Consider the following 26,687-nt stretch of genomic DNA (forward strand, 5'->3'; position numbering starts at 1 on the left):
TTTGTTATTTTGAAAGCATGAATTTCCCACAGTAATGCAGCCTTTTTTATGAACGTTTTCGTTTTCAGCACTGTCCACAGAAAACATAACGTTGCTCTAACAGATAGTGGGTCTGTCAGAGCCGCAAACACTCAAGCAGAAGAGGAAACAGTTTGTTGTTTTGTTAAAGTCTCAATAGGCGGCGCTGCAGACTTGCATTCTGCACACCAACTCTGTACAGCAAAGAACTGCAGCAACTGCAAACCCTTGTCAGTCCTCCTGCACTGGACATTATAAATTGCATATTCATGTCAAAAAATCTAGTCTTCCTGTAGTAATTTTGTCATGCATAGTAAAAGTACAAGATAATTAGAGAAAAAAACGAGATCAAATAATGGAACACAAAATGGGTCACAGTGAGTGCCATCCGTGTATTTTGTCATTTCACTAAAAGAAATATCAGCAGCTGTTTAATTCTTTAAATACCAAAAAAAAATTATTTAGATTCATGTTCAATTAACTTAGTTTCGAAAAACTTTAATGATTAATTCAACAAATCAAACATTTCCGTTTAGAACAGCGTGAAGTTCTGCCTGCTCATGGGTGCAAAGTCACTATGTAGCACAAAGAGGCGCACTTTAACTTTTGATTCTGGCTTTCGGGAGTTTTAATTACTTTGCATCTAAATCTGTGGCCAGAAACAAACGCAATTTAACTAAAGAGCAGTCTTTTGAGTCTCTGTACTCAGAGACTCAATTAAATAAAGACTGGAAAATAATAAGAATGGGACTTCATTTTGCAATTGCTTTGAACTAAAATCTGAAAATCAGTTTTCCTGATTAAGGCTGACCTCAACACATGCATGTAGTTCCTTGACATATTACAGGCTGTTTTATTGTACATAATTTATCAGATAAAATAAAATGTCAGTTCATTTTTTGGAGAACATGTTGCTGACTTGTGTGGTAATAAGCCTATTTAATTGTAAATAATACAGGTAAAGTGTCCAGGCAACCTGTGTCCAATTTATTTAAGTGTTGTCATACAAATTAATATACAAATATAGCATATAACATTGAACTACACCAAAGGGGGAAAAAAAAAAATAATAAAGAACAGCTGATTGTCTGAAGAATACAAGTGGCATTAACTGTTTACTTTGTATTTGTTCACCATGCTGCTGATCTCAGGATGTTGTTTTTTTTTCCTGTCACAAACCTCAGAATTATTTCACTCTTACCACAAAGAAATAAAAAGATTTAATGTGGTGGCTCTTGCATGTGCCCTCCATTTTCGCAAATGGGGTCTATGGTTTCAACAAAAAAGTCTTGTAAGCTGCTCAAGTATCCAAAAGCACGTTTTCAAAAGCGTGGAGTTGGAGGAAAAAACGATCAGGGTTTCCTCCTGTGCTTCCAATCCTGTCTCCAAAAGAAGGTATCAGCCTTGGCTATATGGTATATGAGAGGTGTCAGAGGAGGCAGGTTGAGCTGAACACGCTTCTCTACTATGGTCTGGAGCCCTAGTTGCTATCCAAACACAAATAAACAGAGGAGGAACATTGGAGTTAATGATAGAGGAGGGGGGTGGAGGCGTGTCGGAGGGCGGGCTGAGTGCTCCGGAGCCCCGGAGCCCTGAAAAGTGAAGGACCGGTGCGCATTACGCACACTTCCAGCCCCAGCTCCGGACGGGACTCCCACGCTGCTGCTGTCTCTACTCCAAACTTCTTCGCCTCTTTCCACAACTTTTCACAACTTGTCACATCTCTGCAAAGGTCCGAGACGTCAAACTTGACTGCATGGCTTCATGAAAGTTTCATGGACTTGGAACTTGGAAAACTTTTAGCGGCGCTTTATTGGAGCTCGTCGCCTCTATAGTTACTGTGGATTACTGACATACCGCAGGACCTTTGGCAGCTATTTATTGGGGTAAGATTCTGTTTGGCAGGGTGTATGTCAGTCTTCTGCAGGATGGGAACCATCCTCACTCAACTCACTTCAACTGAACCTTTTTGTCAAAAGAAAAGTTTTAACTTTCCCTGTTTGAGCTATAAGCCAAAGAGACCAAACTGTTAGTAACTAGGTAAACTTTTCATGAACAAAAGCTAGATCAAATGGTGTTTTTAGAGGTGGCCGTTGCTTTGCGATGATCGCCAGCTTGAGGTCATAGTTCACCCACGTTTTGACATTTGACATTTTTGTCCACAGCGCATAACATTGCTGAAATAAGCAGTGGCCTTTGAGACTGTAAAGACTTGTCACGACGTATAGAAATGTAAAACCTTCTGCCAAAAAAAGAAACTGACAGGGATTCAAAGAACACGACAAAGCAAATAGTCTGCTGTCAAGGTGTAAATGAAGTCCAAAGGTTATTGAGAAAAGAACAGGTTGAACAAAGTTGTACACATGGGCAAAGAATAACAAGTGCCTGTGCGGTGACTAATGTTGCACCTGTGCAAAATTAAATCTACCCCTATCCAGTCTGTGAAAGGGAAAGCAAAGCAGAAAGAGAGAAGATCTGTGAAACAAATGTAACGACCTAACCGAAGCAACCAGTCTTCCGGCTACAATATATGCAGGACTATTACTCTACAAGCCCTCTCAAAGTGTGAATGATGACTAAATCTCCAGAAAATTTTAGGGTCAGTGGGCTTGTGACATATTCTTTAAGAATATGATTTGTTTTCTGATCTGTAAAAAAAAAAAACGTCTCTCAGCATAATATCCTATTATCCAACAACAGAAAACCGAGTTTTTCTTCTCATTTTCATTCTCGACCAAATCTAAAGGTCAGCTCGCTGTTGCACCGCTGGCTCCGTGCCAGTCCCGCTTTCACCATCCGGAGTCTTGAACTAACACGGTAGGCTTTTCTGTGTGGGAAAACATAACTTGTCATCCCCACAAACATGAAACCCGGTCCTGTAATTTATTGCCCTGCCAGATCACCTAATTTGTGCTACATTGTGGAGATTGGTAGCTCCTGCTCTTATTTAACGCAAACATTGTTTTGTGGAAAAGTAGGTTAAAATGCCCATATGTTATTTGCTACCATGCTTTCTTGCCCAAGGGAACCCCGCCGTAAACAACAAATCAGCAGGAAATAAAAGAGACCTAAAAGCAACATATTAGACTTATAAAATTAACTGTCTACAATCCGCAGCCACACAAATAAAAAGCACATGCATTTCCAGCAAAGATTAAAGTAACTTTATTCTGGGTAAATGCCAGCGTTTGTGTGTTTTGCTCTGACTCATGCACTTGATCTCAGCTTGCAAAATTTAGAACTTCTACAAATCGACATACAGAGCACTTGTTTTGCATTGTGAAACACCAACTACAACCGTCAAAAACAACAATGTGTCTTCTCTAATTACCTCGTATGAGATTTAGTGCTTCATTCAGAGCGATCTGGATATGTAATTTACAGTGTTAATCGATGCCATATGAGTCGTTTTACATCCACACAATTTAATTACAGTTCTGATGACTGATTTGTTTTTTTTTCTATAAAATTGCTTTGAAGAGCATCTCCGTTTTTAAGGGACAAACTTTGCTTTTGCTAATGCGTAAAATGCGTGTTTATATTAGGTCTTTGGTTTTTGCTTATGACAAACAGACATTTGCTCGTCATTATAATAGGGCAATACAACTGCATCTTAACAAGATGTTTTCTCTTTTTTTTCCAATCAAATCTATGGCTTTGTGCAACTTGTTCAAATTAAAGTGATTCATTTGCGTCCCAATCTGAGAACAAATGATCCACTATTGATTCCTGGGGGGATATAATCTTCTCTGTGGCCAGGCATAATTTTCATGAGATAAATGCTATCATGTTAAATTAGAATACAAATTGTGTATAAAAATCTCTTGTCTAAAATAGTAGTGTATGGTCTTGTTGACTGTGTCATGATCACTAACTGAATGTCATACTTTGATTGCCTCTGTTACCACATAACGTGGCATTTAAACACAACACTCATCACTTTGCATTTTCTTATTTTTTCCAGGGTTATCACCGTGTCTTCTGCAGAGGTCTGAGCCGAGATGGGGAGCAAAGCCCTGCACGCTCCGATCCCACTGCACCCGGCCCTCCAGCTAACAAACTACTCCTTCCTGCAGGCCGTCAACACTTTCCCCGCTGACCAGCTACAGGGACTGTACGGCCTCAGCGCTGTGCAAACCATGCACATGAACCACTGGACTCTTGGTTACCCGCACATCCAAGGACTGAGGTCGACGATCACAGAGATGGCAGCCGCCCAGGGTTTGGTGGACCCCAGGATTCCCTTCCCAGCGTTACCGTTCACAGCCGCAGCGCAGCTCTTCCACCCAAAACAAGCCGGCGTTGCGCACGGCGTCCCCTCGCTGCACAAGGACAGGCCGAGATTTGACTTCGCCAACCTGGCTCTCGCTGCCACGCAGGAGGACCCCCCGAAAGCTGCAGATCTGGCGAAGTTGGCATCGGGACTAGGGGGAACCATCTCCGAGCTGAGCAAGCTGTCCCCGGACAGAAAACCCACCCGGGGCAGGCTCCCGTCCAAGACTAAAAAGGAATTTATTTGCAAGTTCTGCGGCAGGCATTTCACCAAGTCCTACAACCTCCTCATCCACGAGAGAACCCACACAGACGAACGGCCCTATACCTGTGATATTTGCCACAAGGCCTTCAGAAGACAAGACCATCTCAGAGACCACAGGTAAGACAGATTTGTAACAGATACTGTATTAATTACGCACCAGATTGGGAGGGAGGTTTGAAAATCCCACTATTCCTGAGTTTGCCCGTAATTTAAATCAGAAATAAATGTATTTCTCTCAATGACCTCTTCAGCACTTGCAATTAAAAAATATATTCTAAATTTTGCTATAACATACAGGCAGGCAAGTTCCCAGAGTTTTCTCCATGAGGGCGCTAAAGCACTTTTAGGCATAAAGTTAGACACTCATAACTTGCACAGTGGAGATTTTTCGCCCTATGACTCTGGGGTTTGTAATAGCTACAAGCAAATCCATGCATGAGCAGACATTTGATTAAGTGCTATTTCTGTTTTACAGATACATCCACTCCAAGGAAAAACCATTCAAATGTCAAGAATGTGGGAAGGGATTCTGTCAGTCTCGAACTCTAGCCGTCCATAAAACCTTACATATGCAGGTAAGCTGAAAATGTGAACAGTCGCCATGATTTTATCCTTACTGAAATATGTGATACGCTATGATCATAATTCACCTATTATGCACGGTCCACTGCATGTATGGGGATATTAGTACTACGTCTCACAAAACGCCTTTGGCAAATTACCAAATTAAAACAAAAATGTGAGTGATACACATGAAGATTATACAAAAATTATTGTGTTAATCAGCGTGAGTTATAACTGGCACAATAGTGGATTTATTTAGATGAGTGAAAGATATAATTTATAGACGTTCTATACAATTAAAGGGAATAATCCTTTGCTTGCTTTAAATCTAAACAGGAGTCTCCCCACAAATGCCCCACATGCGGAAGAACCTTTAATCAAAGAAGTAACCTGAAAACTCACCTTCTCACCCATACAGACATCAAGCCCTACAGCTGTGGCCGCTGCGGAAAGGTGTTTCGGCGCAACTGTGACTTGCGACGGCACAGTTTGACGCACAGCCCACATCAGGACTACTAGCCTGGACAGACTAACAAAATAACAATGGACAAAACGGAGGAAGACAAGTCAGCTTTTTTTTTTCAAAGACAATCTCCAAATCAGGACACGTTTACTGCAGCACATTTTAGAGTGGGATTTGGTTGCGCCTCAAGTGTGACGGCAGCGGAGCCATGGCCATGCCCAGCTTTCACACCACCTGTAAATATCAAGACCATGTACATAATGTTGTTTTTTTTAATTTTCTTTTTCTGACCTTGAAATGATAAAGTTGTCAAAAAACAGTTATAAGTTTAAAGTATGTTAAATTGTATTTTAGAAATAAATATTTCCATTATACATTTGCAATTGCTCTGTCTTTATTTCTTGATGCCCATTTATTGAAACACCAGACACAATGTTAAAGCCCAAAAGCAATATTTAGATGAAACTATTTACCATGGCCATCAAATTAATAGTCTTTATGTTTACAGCCTGCAGGCAGTGAGAGCTTAGCGTGGCTTGTTGGGCTTTTTATAGTAGATCAGCAGATATCATTAGCAGCAAGAGAGCATGAAATGTCTTTCAGGACAAGTCTTGCGGTCAGGAATGTCATAGAATCACAATCTTTTTGAGTAACAATTGATTATGTGTAAAAAAAAATAAAATAAAAAATCAGAATGTCATTTAACAAATACCTAGGCTATGCTTTCATGTAGCCTAATGATTGTTTATGCAGACTTGTCCACCACCTAGCTATTAAGTCTCAGAATTAATGAGCTCCATTATCTTCAATATCTAGAACCTACAGAGGCTTATTGGTATTATATTAGTCGCATTAACCGCCATATCACGTGTCTTTATCTACATCACCTCTGATACCACAATTGATCTGCAAAGCGACTGAGGGATTCACCAGTGCGAAGACAGCAATGTAATCCAACGAGCTGAGACGTGGTCAGTATATTCTTTTCTGGGAAATTATCATGTTTTATCAATTCATCACTCACTCTACATTCAAAATAAATAAAATAAGGTAAATAAAATAAGGTAAAACAGTTTTTTTTTAAGACCCCAATGCTGCTATATCTCAGAACGACATTAACCTGTTACCAGTTTTTATTGAGCAGCATCAGTGCCATTCAACTGAGGCCATGTAGCCTACAACTGGGTTCTGCAAATTAAAATGTGGGCCCATTTGAGCTATTGTTTGATCATTATTTAAATGATTCATTTGCACAATGTTGTGATTATACAGTAGGCTATATTATGAAAAACATGTTCACGGGCAAACAGAGAGCGTTGAATGTCGTGCATAAACACCCAGGTTTAGACAGATGTGTAAATAAATAAATATTAAATAAATACATATATTCCAAAATTTGGATTTCATCCAAATAACCTTTGATTGGCCACAGATCGGATCAAACTGAATATTAACCATCAGAGCTATGGCCTGTGACAGAATGAGCTGAAATATAATATAGGCCCTAAATGTTTTTTATTATTTGGTGAAAAAGCAATATTCTCTCCATCTGACCCCCTCCGCATCTTACTGTCTTTGTGTGTTACTTGGCCTTTAGGCCTGTTGTTTAATGATTTCACCAGCCATTATTGGCTGCTGAAGACTGGTTGGAAACACCGATTTTCACCTGAGAGTGCAATTAATTGCTTAAAAAACAGCATTTATATTTAATGGTCTCGAAAATAGGGTCTGGAACAAGTGGTTACAATAACAACTGAAGATTTAAAACGGCGCTCATTGTTGCTGAAAGGCCATTAACCAAAGCCCAGTTTATTAAGCACTGCAGGCTTTTCCTAATTATTTTCTAAATGAAAAGGCAACAACGGGCAACGTCTCCAGCAAGCTCACATTTACAAAAAACGATTGATCTCCTTAATAATCATGCAAAAAATTAATCACCAAAAATGACCAACAAACGATGCAAATGGTGAAAAGATTGATTGTGTACACGCAATAAAAATAGTAATAACAATAACGAATGGGAATTTTCTTTATTTTGTTTGCAATTATTTGCAATTAATTCTCAGAGAATGTTACTCCTAAAAATTGTATTGTGATGAACTAATTCGATTATTGTTAAACAAATTCAAATCAAGTTAAATAAACGAAACAATTCTGAAGGCTAAACATGACCTTATGGTGTAATGCTGAAGGCGACAAATAGGCTGAGTATGCAGCTGTAACTGGTGTTGGCTACATGTATGTGTAATAAAAAATATATAGCATAATTCAAAAAGAAAATAACAATTCGAAAATGTTGGAATCTTCACAAGTGAAAAAATGTGGTGCTTTTTTTAAACAAGTTTTTTTTTAATGATTCTGAATGAGATTTTTCATTTTTTATTGAGACCTTGACAGATGGGAAACCGGCTATTGATCAAATGTATAGGCTAACATATAAAATACTGTCATGGAGGGAAACCCCCACAAATTGGAGCCTATCTGTCCACAAGGATCACATTATTTAAATAGCCTAATAATAGAACAACCTACCTCCTCGTGTTTTAATTTATCACTGGTTATGAAGCAGTAAAATGCTTTCAGTCTGTTAGTCTTTAGTTTCTACAACACCAGAATACCATACTGGATGTAATGACAAACTATGCAGCTTTATTGTTTATGTCTGTGGGCTCATCAATTAATTAAATTAAACTCTGTCTTGCCAGCAGGCCAAAACTAAGATAACATCATATCAAGTAGGGTACTTTTTTCATTAGGCTACATTAGAGCACATCTAGGCCTGAATTGACTTCAGAGTAATGACAGGAACGGTGAGTAGGCGCGCTTATTGATGCACTCAAGCACACATTTGGCAAAGAGTGGACTGTCACATGGTGAACTTCATCGGTGACCTATGTGGACTGTGTACTCAGGAAGCTTTATCTAACTGACAGGGGAGAGGCTGCACTGACTGCAGGCCACTGAGCTCCACTGCTCTGACTTCATGTGATCTCCATATGACCCTCAACAGCCTGTGAGAAACACCCACTTTTTTATTTCATCCACATTGCCTTTAATGGCACAATCTAAAATATCCCTAAAACCCTTAAAAATCCATGTTAACAGAGGCAGATTTGATGCAGCCAAAGAAGCCAGTGGTTTCAGAAATTACTGAGTTTAAATTTGGTATTTTTGGTAATTTGGTCTATTATATCTATCTAATAAGCCACTTTTTTAATGATTCCAAGGCCACCCATGGTCCTGAAACAAAAAAAAAAAATGCATTTGAAGGACACAATTCAGTTTCTATTGATCTTTACTTCAGCATTCATTGTCCATGATATTTATCAGAGTATTTTATTTACAGTAGGCTAGCATATATTTATCTAGGTTATTTATTTTTAAAATAACAGTACATGTGTAAATATCACTAGCCTATCTTTAGTTGGATGAGTTATTGTAGTGCACTTCATCTCTTATTTCAGATTAGATCAGCCCGACAATAAGATGTTTAGAAATGATGACAAGTCACCTGTGTGACCGAAAAGCAGAGATCCCTCTTTTACAGCCTTCACTATTTACTTTCATTTACTTTTCCATAGGTCTCAGTCTCAGTATCTGAAGAAATTAAAATGATATGCAAACGGGATGTAGGACATAGCCTATTGTTTTAAAATGCTTCAATCATTTAAAAAAAATCGCATACATAATATTAATCAGGAGCTGCGCATTGTAAAGCGTATTCTCTGCTCTCGCAGCAAAGGTGAGCTCCTACAGCCATATAAGGGCTTGGGGCGTGGAAAAGAAACCACTAATGTTACGTGCAATGATGCCTTCCCGTGCTCCTCGTAAATAATTACTTGGCCAGATAGGTGGGTCGGTGGTGTGACTACATGCAGATATAAATAGAAATAGGCTACCGATAAAAATGACATTGGAATAACAGTTAGGCGATGTGCTGCTATTTGGTGCTGCAGAAACCGAACTAGGAGGGGAGACAATGTGCATTAGCCATTTGCTTGGTGTTCTCGTGGATTTATTTTTATTGATCTCCGACGTCGGTCCTCCGAATATCACATTTCACCCAGTCATATAGACGATTACAGTACTGAGTGTAGCGTGCTATTTATTTCTGGTTGTAGGTATATGTGCACTGGACACCGAAGTGCAAATTTCCTACAGGAAAGAAAGGCAACACCAAACATACGGAAGCCGCGTTGCTGTTTACTGATGACGTTTGCGCTGAAGCCGTTGAGAGATGTGGCTAACGTCAGTAAACGGGATGAAGATGTTATATTAAACGTGGAATTCAACAAATAACTACAGGATATAAGCGAGAGTCACGTAAGGAGGGTTTTTTCTATTTTTACCTGTGTCCATACGTTTCAACCAGCCGAAACGAAGTTAGGACGACTTGTTCTCAACAGTTAGCTTAGCTTCTTAGCTCTGCTGCTGTGGTGTGAATGACAGGAGAGCATAGCTAGCATCTTTGGCTAACTACTTCGCAGTAGCGTTAAGTTAAATGTCTTAGTACGTAGCACGACGCTGCTTCATTTAAAACATTGTGTTTAGTTGCATTGCCATGCATTTGGAAATGGAGTCGTCTAGTAACGTTAACGTTACTGTTGGCGTTTCTCTTTTACTTGCATGCATACGTGAAGTCATATTAACTAGCAGACATATTCAGGCACTCCTGTGAATTAAAGTTAAGCCACTTAAAAGCAGAGCCGCTGAAATTTATCTAAAAATTAACGTTAAGTTAAACCTTGACCTACAAGCCACGCGAATAGAATTCTCTTTCTGTCTCTGTTGGGTGATGAAATGTCTTTAAGTTAGTTTTTAAATGCACACTTTATATTTATGGCCCTTCTGTGAAGTACGTTTATTCTTACTTTCAAGAGCAGACGTCACATCCTGCTTCCCAAATAAAGACAAATACGCAAATGAAAGACAGACATTAAATAAGGTTACCAAAAAAACCCATTTCATATTATATGTAGATATGAGTCTATAACAAACCGATATTTTGACACAGGTGTACTTAATATCATTAATTATGGGTCCATTCCATTTAAATGTCCCAACAGGCCATGCTAGTGAGTTGGCATGCACATGGTTTAAGGACAAATATACACAGCCTTGAATAACATCACTCTGTTTTGTTCAGTGTGTGTTCAGAACAGGGACAAGATGTTGGAGTCCTATGTCACACCACTCTTGATGAGCTATGTGAACAAGTATATTAAGAATCTAAAGCCATCTGACCTGCAGTTGTCTCTCTGGGGAGGAGATGTGGTGCTCAGCAAGTTGGACCTGAAGCTGGATGTGCTGGAACAGGTATTGTATGTTGAATGTATCCGCTGCATTCTTCACAAGACTTATTGGGATGTCAGACACATTTAATTTACAATGTGATAATTCTGTTTGCAGGAGTGCCATGCAATTCTAAATAATGGTTATGAGGCAGTGCTCAGTGCTGCTAGTGGGAGAAATATTAACTAAACTGTTTTCGTATCCATACACACTAAATGATCCATAGTGCTCAGGCCACACAGGTTATTAGATTACTGTCTGTGTTTCTATGTTAATGTTCATTAATGTTGTGTCAGCTTTCTCTTACTAAATGTCCTTTTCCTGCACTTAATATTTTACACATTACTTGTTTTTACATTATTATATTCATTTTATTTATTTTTACTGCGAAGGATTAAATATGGTAGCCCTTACATGTGTTATTTTTTGTTATTGTTTTTTGTACAGCCCTTCAGTTTATTGCTTTTGTTCATGAACATTGCTTATCACATGCACATACACATACCAGACCAGATACACTTAAACTATTAATAATGGTGAGCATCTCTTAGCGTTTTAAAATTAGTACTTTTAGCATTTTGGTCTGTCTACAGAAGAAACAGCATGACATGAGAAAATTACTTTACCATAAAGTTAGAAGTTAAGTTGTTTCCATTAGAACATAAAACAAGGTAGAAGATTGGCGGATGAGAGGAAGGTAAGCATGTGCCCCAAACATCAGTTTCCCATTCAGTCGTGTCTACACCTTTGCTGCAGTGTAAGTAGTCATGGTCGATTGCCTTGAGTAGAATCAGGAAAAGTGCCGCAATGCTGTTCAGCCAGGCGCAACCACAGTAACATTATTGTCATTTTAGAGGAGATTGATAGATTTACTCAGATATTTTTCTCTGCAATGTTATTTTGACACAGTGTTCTTTTTTTACACTTGTAATGTCTGTATTAGATCTGCATGCCATGATTTAAAATAATTTTATTTTCTCTTGAGGGAGTTCTGACTGCTTCTGAAGAGCAGACCAAAACACTACCTAACCGAACAGAGATTGTGATGAAAGTTGTTGTTGGAAGCAGCTTTAAGCCAACCGACAGTGGGAATTATGTTAGGAATTTCATGTGTAATGCTATGTCAAAACCTTTGGCAATCATCCTCTGTTTGCCTTTGCTTTATTACATTTGGACAATACCTGTATTAATTAAATGTGCAATTAGAGATAATTTTTTAGTGAAACATTGTGAGGGTTATTGATAGGGATGCACTGAATGTTCGGCCACCGAAATTAATCGGCCAAAAATAGCAAAAAACCACGTTTGGCCTGATATGTCAGAATACCAAACAAAATTTACCACTTATATTGACATGTTGGCAGTGTGGAAGCATTTTAAAGTGTTTGAAAAAGACGCAAACATCACCGTTTGCAGACACTGTTCTGCTGAATTGTCTCCTAGCACATCCACTCCATTTGTGGCTGACTTCTTAGAAAAGGCAAACGGTCTGACGCGCTTTGAGTGTTTCTGTCACTCATTTGTGAGAAGGCGATTAAGCGAGCAGCACCTAATTTTTGAGTGCCTTTACGGTAAATCCACTGAAACGGCCCAGTGGGGAGCTGACAGGCAGGTTAGTGACTTTATCCTGTCATTTTGTCTCTTTACAAAGACAAGTGTTGCAATGTGAGAGTCTGACCTGAAGAGAGGCCATGAAGTCTTCATGTTACACGATACGAGAACCACATACAATATTATTTATCAAATTGGGTCGGACTTGATGAATTTAGTACGCGGATACACATGTGACAACGTCCGATTTTCAAAATAAGGTGTCTATACAGGATGGAAATAAGATTAATTGCATTATATTCACAGAAAGTATAAAACATATTACATGTCTACATTAAAAGTAAATGGACACATGTAATTTACTTTACCCTCGGTCCCATCCCCCCATGTCTCTTCAAATCCTGTTGGAAACAGTAAAAAAAGTAAAAAGCACATTTTGACTATTTCATTTATGCAGTGGTAAAAAAATTTGGCAAAATAATTGGGAAAAATGTGAATGCACTTATCACAGAACTGAAGAAGTCCTTCGGATGAGGGACGAAACGTCTTCCAGTATCTTCAACCAAGTCCAGTTGCCCTTGATTTTAACCTTCGTTGGATAACTATGACCTGGATGACTGAGAATCTTCATAGACATATGAATGCACTTGTTCGGTATTTTGCGATTTTTGTCATTATATTTGGTTTCGCTTCGGCAAAGAATTTTCATTTCGGTGCCTAGTTGTTGAGCAGGCATACTGTAGGTCCGTGACAGCTTTTCCTTAGAAATATGTTTGGCTTAGACTGATGTAGGAGTCATGTGAAACTTGTGTAGGCAGTCTGGTTTCATGGGACTTGTTCTCACGCAGAGTAGTTCAAGATGCAGAATTGTGATTTGTCTTCCTCTGAGAAAATCTGACCACCAATATGTAATCTGTAGCTTTTGTTTTTACTGTGCTCTCATCTTCAAATATTAGTTTCTAAAAGCGGTTTAAAAAATAAATAAATGTTCTTGAAGCCAATATTGTCTGCATCACAGATGTAACGCTATTGTACAGATTATTCCAACTATCGTTTCAAAGATATCTGTTGTTTTCATCTTTATATGTCTTGCATATTTATAGGAGTTGAAGCTGCCCTTTACATTCATGAGTGGTCATATCCATGAGCTGCGTATACACGTACCCTGGACCAAGCTGGGTTCGGAGCCTGTAGTCATCACCATCAACACCATGGAATGCATCCTCAAGCTGAAGGATGGAGCCCAGGTTAGTGTTTTGCTGATATGAGAACAGAACATGTTATCCTCGATTCCACTACAGGGCCAGAACAGGGCTGGCCACATCTTCTTGTTATTTATGTGAAAGTCCTCCTCATGCCAAAGTTAATTTCTCATTCCTTTTTCTCTCTGTGTTCCCAAGAATTTCGTAATGGCCTTTGTTTTGAACAAACAAATGCTGTTTTTTGTCTTTTAATCATGTTGGGCTTGACTCTTGCAAACTTCACCCAGTGGTGGAGCTGCTGTGAGAAAGGCACACTAATCCTGACTTGGTGTAAAATCACATGAAGAAAAACTACAGCATAACATTTCAATTTTAGTTCTGCTATATCTTGTAAATAGAGTTACAGTTATGTGGTCTTGTATTTGCATCAAATACCTGCAAACGGTCTTAATACACAAGTATTTTTTTGAACAGTTTATAGCTTCTCAAATCGGTTACATTGAACTCTACATTTGTGCCTTTTTAAAACAGTGATTTTCAGAGATCTACATTTTCAAAAGCTTCTGGGGAAAAAAAGATATTGGCACTGAGATGCATTGCAGTTTGAATTTGGGGATGAAAGTATGTTGTCATCCATACTACCAGAATTAACAATTTGCAAATGCTCTTTCAGTTTATCAAGAGATGCATCTGCCTTTATTTTTTTAAGCAGATGGATTCCAGCATTAAACATATTAGCTATTGTTTCCCCCATCGTTTTATCATTAAAAATAGTTCTGCATTGCCAATATGATTTCCCTTCAGGACAAGCACAGTACTGTCACTCAGCGCATTTGTTCCTTAAAAAGAAGGACAGCTTCATTCACCACTGACCAGAAATATTCAGAGAACTCAAAACTCTGAGGTGACTTTACTGAATTTGCCCAGTGCTATTGACTTACTTGGCCGTCTCTGTCTTCAGCATGCCATTAGTCTCTGTTTCATTTGGTCTCCATGCAGTGAACAGTGATTCTCATTAACAGTATTTGGAATTACATTCATAAAAAATGAAAATAGTTTCACCTCTCTGTCAGATCAGGCTGGTGAAAGGTGCCCTGCGGAGGCTTTGACCTGTAGTAGCGCTATGGAGCAACTTCGTTTTTATGATCGGGACTCCGTTTTGTGTGTCTCATGTAACTTTTAACTTGTAAGACAAATCCGCTTTGCATATGTTTTATGAGGAAGGAAATGCATTTACCACATTTGGAAGACCTCAAGAATACACACGATGCATTTTGTAACTCGTTTGAGTAACACAGAATGTAAACAGAACACAGGTTACCTTTAAGCAACAACAGGGAGGTTTTGCCCTGTAAGAAATGTCACTTTAGCTCTGTCATGCATCATCGTGGATATAAATCTGAGAACAAAGAAATATTTATATTATTGTATTTAATTTAATTTAATTATATGTATGTTAATTTTTGAAGTGTGGTATCTAAGGTATTTTTCTTAGATGTGTTTTTGCAGAAGTGCCTGGTGCCTAACTTTGCCACCCATGCAGTTTGCAAAATTGAAAGTGTAGCTCGATGCTGGCCCTTTATGGGAAGGTTGAAGTTTCAAGGCCAGATGTCCCAGAAGAAACACATTTCAAGGGAAGTCAATTACAGCTAATTATATAGACTGCGGCAAAAAGATTTGTAACACATGAGCTTGAGCTGCACAGAACTAATGGTAAATATCATACTATGCAGGTGGCTACTGCTCATGCGATCAGGTTTCTAGTTCGATGGAACTTTGAACTTGTTTTTTATGCTTCATACACAGCTTAAGGTCATGCGCCAGTACCGGTACTGCTGTAATGCACGTAGTCTCAAAACAACTATTTGTTACAGATGTTTTCTAAACGGCTTCCAGTCGAGAAAAGATTTTTGGGGAATTGCAAATGACGTTTGGACAAATTATTCAGTGGTATGTACACCCATGAGACATAATTTGGAGCAAAGCCAGACTTACAGCAGAAGTTCTTCTAGCATGTGGAATTTAAATGAGCCGCTACACTTCTCTCCTATGTGAGTGGGAGGAAGGACGCTGACTACTGTGCCAAGAAAATGCAGCCAGTTTATTTTTATGCTGTAGATTTGTGTAATTTGGTAACTTGTATTACCTTTATTTAATCTTTGCTACACTTGAAACATTGTTAGAACATTAAAACATAGCAGTATTTTGTACCATGTCATCTCTGTATTGCTAGTTTCCCTATTTGGTTAGCCTAGAGAGAAATCCCTTGATTGAAGGAAAAGGTCTGCAGGCTTTTGTCACATTAGCCTCACAGAAACAAGATTATATTTCTCTTGAGGTTAGATATCCTGTTCATATACATGTCAGGCCCTGGTCCAGTTTTATTCAGATTCTAACAGGGATGCAGTGACTTCTGCAAAGTTGCATGCAAAATTAGGGCCATGACAGTTCTCCCTGAAGCCCTCAAGTAATTTGGGTGATGGCCCACAGGATTTTAAAAAAATCTGAAAAAATGTATCGGTGTATGGAAAATCTTACATTTTAACTTTTGTAGATTACGAGTGTTTCTTTTATCCAATAGAGACAGGAACTTTGTGGTGGGCCTCATGTGGCTAAAGTGTGGAAATGATAAATGATATCATTAATACGGTTTGTTTTCATAATTACTGTTAAAGCCTGAGTGCTGGCCTGTAAAAACATCCGTATGTCTTTTGAAGTTCATTAAGGGTTGTGTAATTTGACCGGAATTATTTGGACCTTTTTAATGTTCGTGTTTTCCCTCGAGAGGAACTGGGTAATATTAGGGATATTCAGATTGCTCAATAGGGCCCATCTGCACAGCACCAAGAGCAGCTCACAATTATAGTTTCCAGCAAATGTGGAAATTTGGGCGTTTAACGGCACACAGAGATTACAGCTCCTGCTGACATTGTAATTGCGTAGAATAAGCTGTAATGAGGACTTGTAGTGCAGAAAGTATGGTAATAGAAAAAATCTTGTCAACTTGTTTTTAACATTAATTTCACAAACTGGAGACCATTTACAAACAAAATACATTTGGTTTTATAGTCACATGGTGTTCTGAAGCAAGCTTAGAAATCTTCCTTGATTGAGGCTACTACTATTTGAAGATTGGACACTGTATGCTATCTTTAAGACACATCTCTGTTTTCAAATCACCACCACCATTGCTTAGTTTTCGAAATTATTGTTCAGATATGTCTGCCATATTTTTCTGTCCGGTTTAAGTAAAAAAATGTTAATCGTAGTTAATGTATGAGTTGAATTATTAGTGTGGACATCTCCATGTGAAATTAGACTAAGTCCTGGTCTATGCCTAAGAGCTCAATGTATGTAACAGGAGATTGGTCATGGGGATGAAAGGGTTTTGTAGTAGTCTACTCAAACTTCTTTTTGTTCAAAGTTGCACTCAGTGTGGCCCCTCTTGAGTTACTTGATATGAATGAACTGTCTTATGTGAGCCCGTTCTAAATTAAAAAGCAATCTGAAAATGTCAAGAGCTGTACAGGATAAAACAATGGGTTTCCAATCTGTCACCCATGTACAGAGCCCCTATGGAAACTGGAGTTATTAATATAACTCAAAAGGTCTCCATCTTGTGTCTTATTTGCACCATGGAAATATCATGGAAGGAGTTAGCAGCAATCTTCAGTTTTACCAGCTTCACACCAAACTATTCGCATCCAGGACATTTTTTAAAATATTTGGTGAATTACGTTTTTTTCATTAGGTGGTGTTGTCTTTGTGAGGTTTTCAGTTCAAATGTGGTGGGTTGGATAGCTGCTCTCTGATGTGATGCTAAGTATTTGGTTTACGGCATTACTGCCTTCAAACTCCCCCCTATAATGAGGAGATGGATAAAACCTTTGGTAAGAGATAGAATTTATTGTGCGGCTGTTTTTAAGAGTTTTGTTCTTGTATTTGTAGCTAGTTGTAGCAGTAACAGAAATTGGCAAGACTGAACTCGAGCCTTAATGAAAGACCTAACAGCTAACATTGATGTGATGTTGCAAAATTACGGGCACATTTTTTTTTCTTGACATCTTGGTAAACTGCTCCAGATGTTGAAGATGAGGTGTGATCAGCAAAGACAGAGAGGAACTGGCTGGACAGCAGTGGATCATAACACTCTCAGGCTCATTTTTTATGAGACAAAGATAAGGGCTCGGGTTTACCGACTAGAGCCTTTCTGGTTTTGGCCCAGCTCACTGCTTGATCTGGGAGTTTTATGGCTGCTGAGTGCATTTGCCACTGATGTGGAGGTTCTGATTGATGCATTGCCTCAAGATGATTTGGGGAGGTGCCTCTGAGACTTGTTGGTTTGGCATATACTCCAACTAGGCCCTTTCTTATGTTAGATTCCTTCCAAACTATTTTTAGGGCTTTACACCACCAAACCTCATTGCTCCCTAAATAATGGGTAATACATTTGAATTAGGGAACCCCTTCTTGAAGACTTTTTAAAAACCCCAAGTTGTGATTCCGTTGCTAAATCTACCACCTACCAGACAAAGGATTACTTTTTTGACTTCAGAAGTTAAAACAAATATCTATAGATGTGACACATAACTTTTTAATATCAAACAATCGATGACACAGGTTTAATCTGACCTCAGATTCACAGTTGATTCATATACACATTCATTAACAGTTGAGTTATACTGTGGATGCTACTACTTTAACTTGTGGTTTTGCAACCCAGGGGGTTGAATCCACAACCCACTAAATAGGAATCTTGGGATGTATGGACTGTGTCCAGCTTCTGTGCTTCTGTTGTATTGGTCTTTGTAATTATACTTTACTTTCTGCTTAAAATCGCCAAAAGTAATTCTTGTTGACTGATTATCAACATGTTCTAAATAAAAAAAACAAACAAGGACTATATTCTTCAAAAATGTCATTGTGACATCAAGTAAAACATAAAAGATGCAATCAGATGTACTTTTACTGTCAGCCTCCATAGTACACAGTCTCCGCTGACAGAATGAGACCCGGTCTGTTTGTGCCTGTGCAACTCATTTTTCACAAGTCAGAAAACCCTTTTTACAGCAGTCCCTCAATGGAGCTCCTGGTGATATTGCATTCTGGGAAACGATTACTTTGCAATTAAGGCCAAGGTTAACTTTATTAGTTCTATCTTCGGGCAGAAATTCTGGGAAGATATTGTGTTGCAATTAAGAACCATTTGCTTCATAAGTTTTAAATCTAAAACGACACTAAGAAGTGATTGCCTTGAATTAGACAAAGATGTTTATACTGTTTCGTGTTTGTGACACAACAGGCTTTAATTTCATGTCTGTTTGTGCCTGTGCAACTCATTTTTCACAAGTCAGAAAACCCAAAGGAAAAAGTAAAACAAGTAAAAGAAAACAGCCTGTGGAAGTTTGCAATCAGATAGCACAAACTGGATAATCTCTGTCCCAGTGCCATCCGGAAATCTTGCCTTTGATTCTCTGGCTCGCAGGGAGCAAATGGCTTACAGAGATTGCACCATAAATCCGTCTGATCATCAGCTCAGCGGGGCCTTGTCTTCATGACAGAGGAGACAGAGGGTGAAGACATGGAACTTTGGAGAATCTATTTTCAACCCCCTGTAGCAGTAAATAACCCATCTTGTACTGTAATTAAATAAAAGATGGAGTAATGTTGGCACACTGTGGATTCCTCAGGCAGGTTGAAAGATAGAGCAAGCGATCTGATGAGAGACGAGGAGAACTATAGAGAGATAAAAGTAGATTGAACATCATCGTGTATGTGCTTGGGTGTGGTGTATCCATGTGTGTCGGCCCCTTTATATGTGTTTGTATTTGGCCATTTTGTTAAGAAATGATAGCATTTCCGTTGCTATGAAGCTGAAACCCCCTGATTGCTTATAGTTTGTCAGGCCTTCAGATAAACTTATCCTAAAAGCCCACAGACCTTTTTTGTTTGAAGACCCATCTACAAATGTGCCCTCTAACAACTGTCTTTTGTATTGATATACAGGGTGGGATTTGCATAAAACTTTTACACTGTTAACCGTATAATTGAAGTTTCGTGTTAAATTGGCGGTATTTCCGGCTGAGAACTGATCTGATGACAGTGGGGAGGAGACCATTGCCACAATTTGGGTGCCCACATGTACTGTATGTTGGTAGCCTCAGAATAACCCACTGGGTATGTGTGCAATATTGTAATGATGCTGAAATGAACAAAAAAGTAAAGTTAGTAATCATGCAATGTGTCTACAAGCTAAATAAATATTTTTCAACTAATCATCATTCTAGGACTTGAACTGGTCATGTAATTAACTATGCTGTATTTATCTGTCCCCTTATTGAAGTTCTCAACATAGTGACCCATCGCACTGGTCTCTGTTTGGCATGCCAAACTGATTTAAAGCATCTGCAGACGGCAATGTGCAAGTGTGTCATTCCAGCAGAAGGCCATGCGCCCAGCCACCATTGCCTGTGAGTCAGCCAACACTACACAACCCACAGCGTTGCTGCTTTGTCTTTGAGGTTTGATGGAGTTTTGGGTTCCTGGTGGGATGAGGTTACTTCAGCTCCTCAGACAGTCCTCAGACACAGGAAAGCAGTTGGGGGAAAAATTAAACCCAGCGGCTTCCTGCATCCAGTGAGTCAAGTGGTGATCAATACACTCTGGGCAGGATGCTGCCGCTCCACGGTTTAATCCCTGCTCTCAGGCCATCCGGACTACAGCAGTCCCTCAATGGAGCTTATTACTTGCTGGGTGCTCCTGGTAATATTGCATTCAGGGAAACGATTACTTTGCAATTAAGGCCAAGGTTAACTTTATTAGTTCTATCTTCGGGCAGAAATTCTGGGAAGATATTGTGTTGCAATTAAGAACCATTTGCTTCATAAGTTTTAAATCTAAAACGACACTAAGAAGTGATTGCCTTGAATTAGACAAAGATGTTTATACTGCTTCGTGTTTGTGACACAACAGGCTTTCATTTCATGTCATTTTGATTTTTGGTGCTGGACAGACTCAGACTAACCACATTTGCAGAGATGGATTTTTTTAACTTTCAGTGAGACAGAAAGTCACAAAAAGGAGTAACACAGTAACTTGGTGCCTCTGTGTGTAATTTCTCAGTGGAGAAAGGTAGGCTTGTATGACTCCATGTTACACAAACTGTGGGTGGTCTGTGTTTTATGTCTCAGGGTGAGTGTGTGCTCCATTTAGCAGACCCTCACCCCTTTGACCTATGAATAATTCCACTCTTATTATAGAAATGATGACGCCATATAAGGTAGAACGTTTTAACCAATTTTAACATCACACATACAGGCATAGTCAGTAGCAAACTATTCAGTTGAGCGTAAATCTCAGTTTTTCCAACAATGAATTCAGTTCTATCTGTAGATCTAGATTATATCTATAACACATTTTATATGCAACACTTAATGATTCTTAAAGCCACAGGAATACTGATGTTGTAGTGTTGGTGTATGAGTTAGATACCACTTGCCCCAGAGTGTGCCGGAATTGGTAGTGTTTGCTTTTATCTTGGGCGCCTGTAATGTGTGGGTAAGACAAGAAGAATGTAATATGAATAATTACACAACATGTCACTCTCCATGGTGGGGGGAGAAAAGAAAAGGAGATTGTGTGGAGAAGGCATATGGTTAGCTGAAAAAATAATAAACATGCAGATCTTGAAGGAGTGTATCGCCCTGGCTTGACATTGACCACATTGCTTGTTTAACATGACCAACATTGATAAGAATCCACATGCTATAATTGAGTTGTAAATGCTCTTAATCTTTCATAAAAACTTTCTGATGATTCTAATATCCAGTTGACAGAACAGAGGTAGAGATATCGGGATGCAGGTTGATTGAGATGCAGCAAATCAAATAGATATCAAGGAGTATGAGATAAAGTCGTATTCACATTTCATGAAACTGAAATTTATAAAGTTGAAAATAAGGCATGAGATTTTAAGCATGCTGCTTAAATGTGATAAATAGGATGGTAACATTTAAATGTTTGAATGTATTTGGCTACTCACTGCTCTTAATTATTGCAGTGCCGCTAAACTTTCACTTCAGAGTTTTCTAGCATGGCAGAGATTTAACATATCCCTTTTAAAGGTTCAAATCTGCCTTTTCAGCTTTGCATGCTGGGATTTCTAACATAGTTTTAATTGAGGAAAGAGCTTAAACTCAAAGAGCACCTCAAAGCAACCCAAACTGACCAGGGCAGTAATGGAGGGTAAATCCTCTGCTACTTTGCAGTAAAGTATGAGTATAAAGCAGTTCTTATTTTTTTTTTTTTACGTTTAACTTTTCATATATTCGTTTTAGTTTTATGATTTGTGATTATACCTCATAAAATGAAGGACTGCACTCAGGCTATTTGCCAAGAACAGGGCTCTTTTTTCATTGGTTATGCAAATTTAAGAAATTATACATGTTTTCTTTCATGACACAGATGAAGACAATAACAGACATGAACTTAAAGGACCGGGTTACGACTCCAAGATGTTACAAGGATGAAACTGTAATGTTTTTTTTTTCCCAAGTAAAGTTGACAGTTTTCCATCTTTCAAGTAAGCTGATGAATGTTGACAGTACCTCAGTTGCTTTGGAACCCGGTGGATAAAAGCTATGCAAACATAAGGTCTGCTGCATTCCGCTTGCGTGCTCAAACCTCCTGCAATATGGCTTTGGTATTTCTCAACATTGACGGAAAGTCCTCTCCCATTTCTCTCTGTTTGATTTATTCTATCTTGCTGGTTTTAGAACATTGATACTCTCCAAGAACACTTAGGCCTCTACAGTTCGTGCCTTCCAGCTGCACCTCACATGTACAATTAAGTTGTCATAGTAGCCTTAGCCACTACTTGCGCTGGATCTTGGAGGCTGGTGCTTACATCATTCAAAGGGTGCTTATGTCTTGTAAAATGTGCTTAATATTGTGTATGAAATAATGGGCAAAGCTCAGAACGGGGATGGTTCAGTTTTTGACAGATTAATGGCAGTTCATGTTCAAATCAGGTCCTGACCAGAAACTCCCAAAGAGATAAAAATATCTCTTTGGGAGTTTGGGTAAAATGATCTGGATGATCAAGATTATTAATTATTTTCATATCATGAAGGACAGTAAAATTACACCACATGATAAGTAATTGGCAAATAACAAGGGACTGATTATTATTTGGATTAGAAATGAACAGGTTAGATTAAAAGCTATCTCTGTGTTTGAGAATACCCCCATGTGTGTCCATGTTGACTCAACTGAGATGTGCTGTGTGTGTGTGTGTGTGTGTGTGTGTGTGTGTGTGTGAGAGAGAGAGAGAGAGAGAGAGAGAGAGAGAGCGAGCCCGTGTATGTTAGGGGTCTGTGTGGAGTGTTTTATTGTAGCTAACACATTGCAGTTATTAGCATTAGGGGGTAGCTGTGCCAGCGTAAGCAGCATGCCTCACATGCTCAGCCTGGGCTTGTGGTTAGCTGATGGAGACATCTGAAGGACCAGAGCTTCTCAGATCTAAATCAGGAACAATTTCTCCCTCTTTCCTATGCTTTTTCGGAGTATCCTTCTCTTTTGATTTTTCCCTCCACTTTCCTGTTGTCTCACTCCTATTTTTCTTTTTTTCTGTCTTGGCTTTTTGTTCTCTAAGCTTTATTTCTCTCAGTCTTTTTTTCATACTCTTTGCTCTCTATTTCTGTCCCTTTTAATTTACATTTTCTTCCTCTCACGAGTGAGACAACAGCTAGGTGGGTCAGGTGCAATAATACTAAAAGTACCGGTCACCAGGAGGAACATGGTATGTTAACATCAAGAGGTCACTGGGCAGAGTTTGAATGGGCTCCAATAAAAAGAAAACGGAGACAACAGTGATTCAGACTGTTCAGCCTGGTTCCAAATTCCATCACGGCACCTACATCAGGACTAGCCTGTCTGAATTCCTTGTTCTTGGCTTTTAATCAAGCCTTGATTAAATTTGAGTTTCTATGACTTAAAATCCTTTGTTTGAACAACAATTGTGGAAAACAAACATTGTTAGCGAGGATGAAAGAGCACTGACCTCAGCGCTCCCTCTGCTTTGTAATGTCTTACAGCTGACCTGCTTACTGTTGTGGGGAATTAACCAGCAAAAAAGCTATTTTGTAACAAAGAAACCGATTTCATGCGTGAATACACTGGCTTTGGATTTACTAAAATAATGGAGAATTATGCACACTTTAACTGGAACAGCAACAGCTACTGTACTGTAAACACAAGATTGGTGGATGTTCACTAATAAGACAAAATAAAATGTCCTTGGGGTTTAAACCAATACTACGGAATGTACACTAGTACCATAGTAGAGCTAAAATTCAATGAGATTTGTTAAATTTAGTAATGGCACTGATTGGTCCATGTTACTGAGATGCTGAAGAACAGACCTTTGTCAAAACTTCTGTACAGCGTTGAAGAAGTTTGAAGAGGGCCCTAAGCCTAAAGCTTGGCTTGTGGCCAGTTAAGGTGGTTTTACTGTGTGGCACTTATATCAAGTGTACAATTCTTTCACTGGCTCCAAGTAAAATATCTGTACTACAACTGCAGCTAATTGTATTTTCTTATGAAAAGATAAAGCAAGGGTGACAGGCAACGGCTGTCTGAAGATGTCCAAATGAAATACTGAGAAGTCAGAAATCCTTCTGTTGCTCTTTGTAGGTCTGGTCTGTATGGCTGTTTGTCTTTGTTGTTATTCTGGGCATGTTGGAGGCAGATATTAAACATAGCCAGTTTGACTTGGGTACAGAGGAGGCAGTCTTGGCAGAGACCTCCAGCATGACATCACCAGTGCCGTCGTTGTGATTCCTCCCGCTTTAGAGTGAAATAGTTTTGTAATTGTGCATTCTCCGTTTTGGCAGATGTTGGAATCTTTTCCGTGTCCCTGCTCTCCCCCCTCTTTCATGAACATGTTATATTTTTGGGCTTCTGAAAGAAAGAAGGCATATGCTTAGAAAATGTACCTAGTGCTTTTCATTGTAGCAGTTTGCAGAGATGAAATGTGCTTAGTAACACTTCTGGTATTACAGACCTTGTAAACAGCCATCCCACAAGTCTTTTTATTCTCTCTTGTGGCTGCGGTAATTGTATAGGTATGAAGGTTTTGAAAAACACTAATTACATATAATTAATTAGACTATAAAGAAAATAACAAGAGTTCTGAGTAAACCAGGGTTGGATGCATATTTTTATGGACCTCTCTCTTTTATTTATCTGTGTATGCATTATGTGTTGAGTAGGTGCAGTGTGTGGTTTCACAAACGAAAGTTGACTTGGAAAATACTTTCATAAGACTTGTTTGACATTAGGAATAAGCACATTGATTGTAGCTATACATTTCATTACTTTGTTATTTTATATAATCATTCAAATGTCGATGTGTTGGTGATATGACATTTTAGTTGCATTTTACCATTTACTGTTGGATTTTTAACAGAAACGCTTAACATTTAAAAATCAGAAAAGTTTCTACCTAAGATGCACTAACTTCCTCCAGGCTAAGGAATATACGAGTTCAGCTGAAATACTATAGCACATTGTGTATACTTCAGGACTGTAATATTTCATTAGTGCAGTACATGCATTGTAAATTGGGATTTTCTTTCCCAGTAGTAGATTTTATTACTTGAAGAGAGGGGGAGAGACCACATTTTTGTAATGAGCTGTTTTCATTGAGATAATTATTCAGAATGTCACACGATGTGATATTCATCTGGGTTCATTTCGGGCTCTAATCCCTCCAATCTGCCATGGATTCCAGCTGCACTGCTCTGCTGTTGTTTTTAGAGTATGGGTCTGTGTGTGTGTGTGTGTGTGTGTGTGTGCGCACACACACCATGTACATGCATTTGTGTCTGGTGTTATATGCAAGTATTTAGTGTACATTCGTGGTATAGTGTGTTTGTATTTGTATAGAAATTGCAGAGTATATTAATATTGTGAGGTAGAGTGTGTGAATTTCTGTCCTAACAGCTCTGGCTGGCAGCAGCCTTCACTAGTCTACCTCCGTTTGAGGAGAAAACGAAACCCCTGTCTTTAATCATGGAGTAATGGCTTTCTGCATTTGTTACAGTTTCATTAAAAACCCATTAGCAGCTAATTTTTAGTTGAGCTGATGGATGTGTTTGAAGCCAAGGGACGTTAAAGAAAAGGTAATTTGAGTCAACTGCGATGAGCTCTGTTCTATTCAGCTTACATTCCAGTAGGGTCGTCATCAATGGGTCGAGCAGCTTAAGTGTAAAAGAAGTGGCTGCATACCATTTGACATTACTGGAACCATCCCAAACTGTGACTGTATGTATGTTTGAAAAAGTGAGCCACTTTTTATGTCTCATTCCTCTTGTTGCCAGCTGGAAATCATTCTTATGAGACCCAGGGTCATCACTGTTAAAAGCTTCAAAAAGCTGCTTATGGATGGAATGAGAAGGTCTAGAATAAGCAGTGGGATAAAAAAGATGCCAACAACAAACTAGAAGCAACTGTATAAAAAAAGACATAGATTGTAGATAAAGAAGTGAAAATGAGTAGGATGATAAGAAGTAAGGAATTAAGACTAGCAGTACCTTGGGTGTGTGTATCATGTTAGATGTGAAAGTTTTCAGTATTGTTCTCGAAAAACCCTCTGAAACCCATCACACCCACCGTGTCTCCTTCCAGCCAGTATTAGAGAGGTTTTCTATTTATCTATCTATACAAGGTTTTATGGCAAAATGTGTAGTCTGTGAGGGTTTTTGAAGAAGGTGGGAGGAAGTCTGCTTGCTGGATCCTCCCTGGGGATGGTGCTCTGTGGGCCCTGACATGGAGGACAGGGCCTCTACTTGTCAGACCCAGTGTGTGTGTCTGTGTTTGTATGTGTATATGAGTGGCTTGGAGGAGAAGGGGGGGCTCTCTGAGATAAGGAGCTATTGGGTTTCCTTCATTTATTTTCTCACTCCATAGGCGTTCACCCTCCACTGCCTGGCGTCCAATCTCCAGGCCTGCTGCTTTGATGTCAGCATGAGTTCGCCAGCAACCTGCAGAGGAAAAACAA

The 26,687-nt window shown here is 39.0% G+C and overlaps 2 protein-coding genes across 7 annotated transcripts in view; both read left to right on the forward strand.

Annotated features, from left to right (window-relative positions):
- Positions 1-1,645: 1,645 nt before the first annotated feature.
- On the forward strand, positions 1,646-5,963 carry osr2 (odd-skipped related transciption factor 2). 2 transcript variants are annotated; one of them, XM_038712224.1, is made up of 4 exons: positions 1,646-1,904; positions 3,983-4,672; positions 5,031-5,130; positions 5,456-5,963. In XM_038712224.1, exons 2-4 carry the CDS (start codon positions 4,020-4,022, stop codon positions 5,636-5,638), a joined length of 936 nt encoding a protein of 311 aa, XP_038568152.1. In that variant the 5' UTR covers positions 1,646-1,904; positions 3,983-4,019; the 3' UTR covers positions 5,639-5,963. The 2 variants fall into 2 exon arrangements, with proteins under 2 accessions (XP_038568152.1, XP_038568153.1); XM_038712225.1 differs by having other exon boundaries at positions 1,649-1,904; positions 5,538-5,963.
- A 3,796-nt stretch (positions 5,964-9,759) lies between these two features.
- LOC119898078 (vacuolar protein sorting-associated protein 13B-like) overlaps positions 9,760-26,687 on the forward strand; it is a 323,319-nt gene continuing 306,391 nt past the window's right edge. For 4 of the 5 annotated variants that reach the window (XR_005443479.1, XM_038712228.1, XM_038712227.1 and 1 more), the window contains exons 1-2: positions 10,752-10,898; positions 13,529-13,672. Coding sequence is in view for 4 of the 5 variants with exons in the window: in XM_038712228.1 (XP_038568156.1) it covers positions 10,752-10,898; positions 13,529-13,672 (291 nt within the window). In the remaining variant the exon portion in view is untranslated. Of the gene's footprint in view, positions 9,906-10,728; positions 10,899-13,528; positions 13,673-26,687 lie in introns of those variants that run through there. The other variant, XM_038712226.1, reaches the window with a different exon arrangement.

Source organism: Micropterus salmoides, unplaced genomic scaffold, assembly GCF_014851395.1.
Source record: "Micropterus salmoides isolate LMB-PRFRI ecotype aquatic unplaced genomic scaffold, ASM1485139v1 Ms_hic_scaffold_11, whole genome shotgun sequence".
NCBI classification, from domain to species: Eukaryota; Metazoa; Chordata; class Actinopteri; order Centrarchiformes; family Centrarchidae; genus Micropterus; species Micropterus salmoides.

Bases quoted from the DNA above. Each gene is read 5' to 3' on its own strand.
- osr2 (XM_038712224.1), top strand. From the start codon at position 4,020: ATGGGGAGCAAAGCCCTGCACGCTCCGATCCCACTGCACCCGGCCCTC. The intron at 4,673-5,030 runs GTAAGACAGATT...TCTGTTTTACAG, and splicing joins GACCATCTCAGAGACCACAG to ATACATCCACTCCAAGGAAA. The intron at 5,131-5,455 runs GTAAGCTGAAAA...AAATCTAAACAG, and splicing joins ATAAAACCTTACATATGCAG to GAGTCTCCCCACAAATGCCC.